The 9,018-nt window shown below is 48.5% G+C and overlaps 1 protein-coding gene across 2 annotated transcripts; it reads left to right on the top strand.

Annotated features, from left to right (window-relative positions):
* The first annotated feature begins 53 nt into the window (after nucleotides 1-53).
* On the top strand, nucleotides 54-8,714 carry MRPS15 (mitochondrial ribosomal protein S15). 2 transcript variants are annotated; one of them, XM_032246976.1, is made up of 8 exons: nucleotides 54-342; nucleotides 634-675; nucleotides 2,315-2,390; nucleotides 3,168-3,216; nucleotides 3,698-3,782; nucleotides 6,158-6,216; nucleotides 8,144-8,335; nucleotides 8,560-8,714. In XM_032246976.1, exons 1-8 carry the CDS (start codon nucleotides 213-215, stop codon nucleotides 8,695-8,697), a joined length of 771 nt encoding a protein of 256 aa, XP_032102867.1. In that variant the 5' UTR covers nucleotides 54-212; the 3' UTR covers nucleotides 8,698-8,714. The 2 variants fall into 2 exon arrangements, with proteins under 2 accessions (XP_032102867.1, XP_032102868.1); XM_032246977.1 differs by having other exon boundaries at nucleotides 92-342; nucleotides 2,312-2,390.
* Nucleotides 8,715-9,018: the final 304 nt, after the last annotated feature.

Here is a 9,018-nt window from a genome sequence, read left to right as displayed (position 1 = left end):
ACGACCACGCGCCAATTTCGCGCAGCTGGAACGTGCGCCCCGCCATCAGAGTCCCGCCCACCAATCCATTCTCTCGGTCTTCATCTACTCCGGTATCTCAACTGCCTCGATTGGTCGAGCCTGGGCCAGCATGGCGGCGCCCATGTAACCCGGTCTGTGCCGCAAAGGGAACTGCGGTCGCGGCGCGGGCCCCGCGGGGGTTAGAGGTCACCATGCTAAGGGCCGCGTGGAGGGTGCTGAGTTTGATTCGGACTCAGGCAGTCACCCAGGTCCCAGGCCCCGGGCTGCCGGGCGGTGGGAGCGCCAGGTTTCCTTCCAACCAGTGGGGCCTGCAGCCTCGAAGTGAGGAGCTGAGAAATGGGATTGCGGGCATAGGGAAACAGGGTTCGGCAGAGATAGGGGATAAGGGAGCACAGGAATAGGGGAGATGTAAGCGTCAGGATGAGGGAGAAAGGATGGTGGTTGCGCTAGAGGTGAGACAAGGCGTGAGACACAAGAGGTAGGGAAGAAATGGGGCAGCGTTTAGGCTCAGAAGCGCATAGACCGTGGCGGAGGGGCAATGCGAGGGGCACAGAAAGGAATTGAAGGTAGACTATTTAAGCAGATAGGCCTCAGCCCTCTCTCTTCTCTTAGGTCTCCTCCAGGCCACGCGCAGATATGTCATCCAGAAACCAGGTAGGAGTTCCTGGGGTGGGACTTGGGGCGGAAGAACGACCTCCTTTAAGGCTTAGCGTGGGTAAGGGCACCAATGTGGCAAGTTAGACCCACTAGATGGGGTGAGCCAGAGGTCCTGAGCAGAAGACCCCACGTTCACCTTACACAAAACCCTAAGCCTGCAACCTGTACGGGGAGAGAGGGGTGTAAAGGGCGGGAGCAGGATCTTTACAGGTGAATGAGTGAAAATGAACTTGCCAGAGGGAGTGCATGCATGGCTGGCATCACCCAGGCTCTACCTAGAGTATGGCATTTTTTGTCTGCACTTCTGAGACGCAGGATGAAGTTTCCCATTGCAAGTCAGTACGCATAGTAATTCAGATCCCTCTTATTAGGTAAGTGATATGGGGCGAGGTACTTCCTGTCTCTGATTCTTATTTCTAAAGTAAGTGTGAAAGTATCCATTTGCAAGGATTGTTAGGATTCAGCGATAACACATGAAAAGCATCCTTAGCACTATGCTCAATTAAATATATTAATAATACATATTAGAATTTATTGTCCGGGGCCAGACTCAGTGGCTTACGCCTGTAATCCCAACACTTTGGGAGGCCGAGGCAGGCAGATCACTTGAATTCAGGGGTTTGAGACCAGCCTGGCCAACACGGTAAAACCCTGTCTCTACTAAAAATACAAAAAAAATTAGCCAGGTATGGTATGCACGCCTGTAATCCCAGCTACTCAGAAGGCTGAGGCAGGAGAATCACTTGAACCTGGGAGACAGAGGTTGCAATGAGCCGAGATTGTGCCACTGCACTCCAGCCTAGGTGACAGACCCAAGACTCCATCTCAAAAGAAAATAAAAATTTATTGGCTGGACATGGCCCCAACACTTTGGGAGGCCAAGGCTGGAGGATCACTTGAGGCCAGGATCAAGACCAGCCTCGGCAACATAGCAAGACCCTATCTCTACAAAAAATAAAGTAAGTAGAATTTATTGCCATTAATATATTTAATATAATAATTTTTTTCTGCCTCCCTATCAGAACCAACTTGAGCTGTTACAGACAGAAAAGGCCTGATAATGTTATTTGCATAGCAGGGTCTGACTGGAGAGGATAAATCCATCTACCCTCTGCCTCTCCCTCACCTCCAAGGGACAGCATAGGTGCACACATCAAGACTGAGATTTTCCTGTGATCTCTACTTGGTGCTTACATTTCAGGCATCATACAGCTAGCTGCCTTTCCTCAACCCCCTTATTTCATTTTTGCAGTCAGCCAGCAAGTGTTTGTTGAGTGCCTTGTCTAGGCTGAGCCATGGACCAGACTATGGTGGATTCTAAGGAGGTCAAACTCTGTCCTGTCCACAGGAGGATGCATCCTAGTGGGGGATCTGTGAACTGTAGAGCCAGATCAGGCTGTGAAAGGTACAGGCACAGTGTAGGGTCTTGGGAAGAGCCATCAACTCCCAGTATGAAATATCAAATCAGGTGCCCACAGAGGTTGCAGAAGAGAAACTGAGCCCAGAGATATCCAGTGCCTTGCTTGAGACCCTGGATGTCTCTTCCAGAATGGGAGAGTGGGTGAGAAGAGCTAAGTCTGGGAGGATGGGTGGCGAGAGTTGATTCTGGGTTTCTATCCCTATATTTACTTAACAGTCCAGCCCAGGCAAGATGATGACCCACCTCCTTCTACGCTGCTCCAAGACTACCAGAATGTCCCTGGAATTGAGAAGTAAGCAGGAAGAAACCTAGTAGAGGAGTCAGGGGACCCTGGGAGGACTGTCCGGGAATGGGGAAAGACAGTGGCTTTGAGACTTGGCTTGCTATAGCTGAAGCTTGATATAGAAGGAGGCAGGGGCCCAGGTGTGGTGCGGATGGGTGGTCAGCAAGGCAGATGGTACTCATGGAGCTCGGCTACTTGGGGGTTTTTTTGTACTCTAGATGAAGACCCTGTACTACTAGAATCCAAGAAGCTAACATGCTTCACAGGTCTTTGTAGAAATCTCTCATCTCTTGTTCCTCACAAAAGTTCTATGGACCCATTTTATAGATTTTCAAGCTGCCCAGTGTGATACAGTTCTAAGGGGCAGAGCTAGAGTTGGAATCTAGGGCTGACTGACACCAAAGCCAGAGGCCCTCTGCTCAGCTCCTGTCCAGTGTTGTGGGAGCTAGTCAGTCCCTCCAGTCCTTCTCACTGTGCAATTTAACTTGAAATGTCTCAAAACAGATTGAACTATGTTCTAGCTAAAATGGAAATCCTCTCCTTGCCCTCCCTGTGATGAAACCAGAACACTCGAGCTGACGGCCCCAGTTTCTATAGTTTTCAGCCCAGCAAGCCAGATCCACACTGACTTAATCCCTGGGAAATGGCTCCCCACCTCCAGGGAGAATGATTTGCTGCAGAAGGAATTTTTCAGTCATCTTTGCTTTTCAAACTAAAATGAAACCAGCATTGCTTCCCCCTCCCCCTCTCCTCCATGTCTGTCTCATTGCTGTGGTTTTTCCACAGGGTTGATGATGTTGTGAAAAGACTCTTGTCTTTGGAAATGGCCAAAAAGGTGAGCATCCTCTGCCAACCCTCAGCCTCCTGCAGTCCTCTCTGGGACTCCCTCCTACCCTGGTTAGCAACCCCCATCCCATGCTTCTCCAGTCACAGCACTTAGCCCACTGTCATTCTGTGTCTACTTGTCAATATCCCTAGGCAGAGCATCTTCATGGCAGGGACACTTTTGTTCCCCCACCATACCCCTAGTACCTGACAAACAGGTGCTCAATGAATAAATGAATAAGCATGAATGAATGAGCAAGCTTTGGGAACATTCATGCAACAAGTCATTTCCTCTGTCAGTGGCTTTGGCTTTGGGCTCACCTGGATGTGGATAGCCATGTGGTTGGTCAAGGCCACAGTGAGCAGATTAAAGTCGGGCCCTGAGCCATATGTCCCTAGTTGCTGTAACTATAGCCAGGGCCTTGGCGGGAGGAGGGCTAGTTCTTAGAGGGTGGCAGACTGCACAGATTTTCTGTCTCTGTCTTCAACAGAAGGAGAAGCTAAAAGTCATACAAGAACAGTTGATGAAAAAGATTGTTGAAAACCCTGAGGACACCAGATCCCTGGAGGCTCGAAGTTGGTTGGGGACCCTTGGGGAGTGGGGGTGCAGGGGAGCCCTAGCTGGGACCTGTTCTAGGGCTCTTGTCTACAAGCACACTGACATGTGGCTTGGGAAAGGGGGGGACATGAAGGACCTAAGGCAATGAAAACTAGCCTGTATCCCAGGCTCTGATGCTGGAGTCAACGTCCAGTTGGGCCTTGTACCTCTGTGTGAGCTTGGGTAAGCCACCAACCCTCTCATGGAGCCTCTGCTTCCTTGTGTGGAATGGGGGAATAAGGGAGAGCAGGGCAGGGGTAATGTTACCCACCTCATGACAGCATTGTGAGAGGCAGCTAGAGGATGTAAATACACCTTGGAAACTAAAGCTCACAATGTGTGATAATAATAGTAAGACTAACATTTACTGAACCCTCATGTGCCAGACAGACACCATGGTGCATTCCCAAGGGAATAATGTTCCTACTTTGGTTCAGGCTGGAACTGGCAGTAGTCTTCATTAGATGTGGGTGAAAAGTGCCACCACTTTCCCCTCTCTTTGGGTGCAGTTTCTTTTCATTGCCCACAAGAGCAAGTGAGGTAGACTAGTAGACCTGCCTGGAGTCTACACTCTCTCTCCTTTGCCATTGGCCTTTATTACAGCCTCCTCCTCCTCTTCTTCCCTCCTGCCTTCATTCTTTTCTTCTCCCTCTGCCAGGGATTAAAGTCTGCTTAGTTCATCTTAGATACTAAAACTCCATTGAGAACTGGACTCCAGGGTCCTCCATAGCCCCTTTTGAGAAGATGAGTTTCAGCTTCCCTTGCCCTGCCGAAGCCCTGGGCTAGGGACCATCTCAGCCACAAAGGCCTGCTTATCTTTCCTCACCTGTTTCTGCATTATCACCACTGAAATCCACAGGCTGGCAGGAACAAATGTCCTAGACTGGCAAGGTGGTTACTGGGATCCTCTTTTTTTTTTTTTTTGAGACCAGTCTGTCTCTCTCACCCAGGCTGGAATGCAGTGTTGGGCGTCACCATGGCTCACTACAGCCTCGACTTCCAGCGCTTCAGCAATTCTTCTACCTCAGGCTTCCAAGTAGCTGGGACCACAGGCATGCATCACCATGTCAGGCTAATTTTTGTATTTTTGATAGAGACAGGAATTTGCCATATTGCCCAGGCTGATCTCAAACTCCTGAGCTCAGGCGATTCACCCACCTCAGCCTCCCAAAGTGCTGGGATTACAGGCATGAGCCACTGCGCCCAGCCCACAGGTGTCAATTCTGCCTTTCCATTAATACTCAGTTTCCTGAAGGCCAGCTGCTTCTAGCATAGTGTCTGTTCTAGAGAACCCCTCAGGAACCAAAGCCCATCTTTGTGTTATTCCACTCTACACCTAAGGTAGTTTGTGATAGAGCCATGTGGTCAGGGCCAGGGTTCTCACTGCACTTTGTGCAGCGCTCCCAGAACTCAATATGTGTACTGGGAAGGGCCTGCTGCTGTGACACCCTCTTTGGGGCCAGCTTCTGCTTTTGCCCCATCTTTGCAGTACAGGGGGGAATTAAATAAGAGGATGCCTAAAAGAAGGATATTTCAGATTCTTGAAAGACAAGTGGGAGCTGGTAATTCTGAAAACTCATTAATCAAAGCATGGAGATAAGGGTGGCAGCAGGAAGGGGAGAGGCAAGGAGTAGACCCTTGACAGTTTTACAGTCTTACTTGTGCCAAAATACTTTACTGCATTGGCTTGGACCTCTAGTACAGTGTTGAATTGTTAACCATGAAAGCATTGTATCCTAGTTGAATGATTTGAATTCCTGAATTGAATGGATAGGCTTACCATTAAGAGTGCTATTTGCAGCTGGACACGATGGCTCATGCCTGTAATCCCATCACTTTGGGAGGCCAAGACGGGCAGATCACTTGAGGTCAGGTGTCTGAGACCAGCCTGGCCAACATGGTGAAACTCCATCTCTACTAAAAAAAATTAGCAGGGCATGGTCATGGGTGCCTGTAATCCCAGCTGCTTGGGAGGCTGAGGCAAGAGAATCTCCTGAACCTGGGAGATGGAGGTTGCAGTGAGCTGAGATCGTGCCATTGCACTCCAGCCTGGGCAACAGAGGGAGACTCTGTCTCAAAAAAAAAAAAAAAAAAAGAATGCTATTTGCTATGATTTTTAGATGATATCTTTATAATATTAAGGGATGCCCCTTCCTTGAATTTTGCGTTTTAAAGGAAAGATAATGTCTAAGATTAGCCTTTGGAATCCTAAAATTCAGAGTGCATTGGGGTTTATAGAGAGCTGTACAGAGCATTGGTAATTGTTACTCCTTGAATTCTTAAAACGTAACCCAGGCCTGGGCCCTTCCTTCCTCTGTGCCCAACTCTCATCCTCTGTGGTTTGTGGTTTCAGTTGTTGCCTTGACCATCAAGATCCGCAGTTATGAAGAACACATGCAGAAACATCGAAAGGTAAACCCTGGGCACCATTCACAGTTAAACAGCAGCAGCCTTGGGGAGAGGGGTCTGGGAGGGGAAAGGCTCTGGGTCCAGAGAAAGACACTTAGAAGCCAGTGGGCTATATCACCAGAGTGCCCACCCCTCAGCTTCCGTGGGAAACATGTTTCTCTCCTCCCACCAGAGGACTTTGAGCCTTACAAGGCCATGCTGAGTGTCACCAGGGGTTAAGAACACAAACTTTAGAGCATGATCGCTGTGTCTGGCACATACTGAGTGCTCAGTAAATATGTGTTGAATTCATGCATTTTGAATGCATGAATGGAGTCAGATTGCCCTGAGTGCAAATGCCAGCTTAACTCACTTAACTCACTGTGTGATGTTAGGGAAGTTACAGGTCTCAGCCTCAGTTCTCTTTTCAGTAAGATAGAGATCACACAAATACCTGCTCACAGGATTGCAAGGATTATGTGAAATAATAACAGCCAATGTGATGCGTATAAAGTCTTCAGGCTCTGTGTCTCATTTGACTCTCATGACTATCTTTTGTTTGTTTGTTTTTGGTTTGGGGGGTTTTTTGAGACAGGTCTCACTTGTTGCCCAGGCCAGAGTGCAGTGGTGCAATCTCGGCTCACTGCATCCTCTGCCTCCCAGGCTCAAGTGATTCTCTCGACTCCACCTCCTGAGCAGCTGGGGCTACAGGCGCATGCCACCATGCCCAGCTAATTTTTGTATTTTTAGTAGAGACGGGATTTTACCCTATTGGCCAGACAGGTCTCGAACTCCTGATCCCAAGTGATCCACCTGCCTCCCAAAGCGCTGGGATTACAGGTGTGAGCCACCACACCCGACCTCATGACTATGTTTCTTTCCCATCTTAATGAGGAATAATCTAGTCATGGAGTGATTAGGTTGTTCCTCAAGGCATACCACTGGGAAGTGATGTGTGGAGACAATTGAAACAAGGCAGTCTTGCTCCCAGGCCCATATTCTTAACCATTATACCGTATCTCAGCAGTGTCTGGCACAGAGTTGCTGTAATTAGGCAAATGCTGTTATTTTTAGTAAACATATGATGGTGAATATAGACTGGTCCAGCACCACACCTGGCACCTGAGGTCAGTGTTCCTTGGAGCCTGCTTCTTGGAGATCATGGTTTTGCATATTTGGGGTGTGGAACAGCAGCCCCACTGCAGAGGCCCCTCACAGGGCAGCAGCCAGATGTGGGTAGGCATTGCCAGGAAGAGCACAAGGACTTCCCTCCTCTCTACCCCAGCTGACAGTTGGCTAAGCTGTGGAGAGTCTGAATGGGTGCTGTAAGAGAAAGAGCATGAGATTTGAAGTCAGACCAATAGATAGAGATTCAAGACCCAATCTCAGCACTGAGTCCTAAGGACCTTTTGTGAATCAGATAACATCTTTATTTATTTATTTATTTATTTATTTATTTATTTATTTATTTTTGAGACAGAGTTTCACTCTTGTTACCCAGGCTGGAGTGCAATGGCGCGATCTCGGCTCACCGCAACCTCCGCCTCCTAGGTTCAGGCAATTCTCCTGCCTCAGCCTCCTGAGTAGCTGGGATTACAGGCACGCGCCACCATGCCCAGCTAATTTTTTGTATTTTTAGTAGAGACGGGGTTTCACCATGTTGACCAGGATGGTCTCGATCTCTTGACCTCGTGATCCACCCGCCTCGGCCTCCCAAAGTGCTGGGATTACAGGCTTGAGCCACCGCGCCCGGCCTCAGATAACATCTTTAAACCTTTATTTTCACATCTGTAAAATGGGAATAACAATGACAATGTGTCTCTCAGAATTGCATTAATATTTGCATAAGATTATTGAGAAATTTCAATGAAGTGATAAAATGACCATCCTTTGTTGCTGTGAACAACAGTAACACTTATATAATACTAAAAATAATGAGACTTTCTTACAGGACAAAGCCCACAAACGCTATCTGCTGATGAGCATCGACCAGAGAAAAAAGATGCTCAAAAACCTCCGTAACACCAACTATGATGTCTATGAGAAAATATGCAAGGAGCTGGGGATTGAGTACACCTTCCCACCTCTGTATTACCGAAGAGCCCACCGCCGATTCGTGACCAAGAAGGCTCTGTGCATTCGGGTACGAGTCAGAATTGTTGCTTTGCTTGGCCCCCCTGAGGAACTGGGATGGAGGAAGCAGAAGGTGGGGGGGCCTGGAATGGATCCAGGGAGGTCACAGACCACCAACCCCATGGAGAAAGGCTGGGGTTACCATCTGAGGGAGATAGCTCCCACCCCACCTGTTCCAAGTCTTAGATTTTGCATAGGATCATGAGGTCTTTTGCTGCCCCTTTTTACCCCCAGGTTTTCCAGGAGACTCAAAAGCTGAAGAAGCAAAAAAGAGCTTTAAAGGCTGCAGCAGCAGCCCAAAAACAAGCAAAGCAAAGGAAACCAGACAGCCCTGCCAAAGCCGAACCAGAGATACTCGGAGACAACCAATAAATTCTGTTCAATCATTGCTTTCTGTCTTGAAGAATGATAGGAGAGACAGTGGGGCTCTTTTTGGTCTAAGGAGGAGGAGAAATTTATTCTTTGATTCAGCTCTGGGATCTCAGAGTTGTGTGAGGCAGAGTCCCTGCCCTCACCCACCAGGGGACACACATTCATGACATACCTCTCACACTCATACAAACAATTACCTGTCATCCAGGTGATATATGTTTCAGTGGAGGCAAGACAGAGTATGTAACAGCACAGTGGAAGTGTGGCTGTATGGGTGAAAAGAACAGCTGTAAGAGATGCCTTCCGGACTGGGCTCTAAAG

The sequence above is a fragment of the Sapajus apella genome, unplaced genomic scaffold, assembly GCF_009761245.1.
Source record: "Sapajus apella isolate SASKATOON/1434 unplaced genomic scaffold, GSC_monkey_1.0 scaffold62, whole genome shotgun sequence".
Taxonomy (NCBI): Eukaryota; Metazoa; Chordata; class Mammalia; order Primates; family Cebidae; genus Sapajus; species Sapajus apella.
Note: the sequence above shows the minus strand (reverse complement) of the source record. Positions and strands in the feature narration are given on the sequence as shown.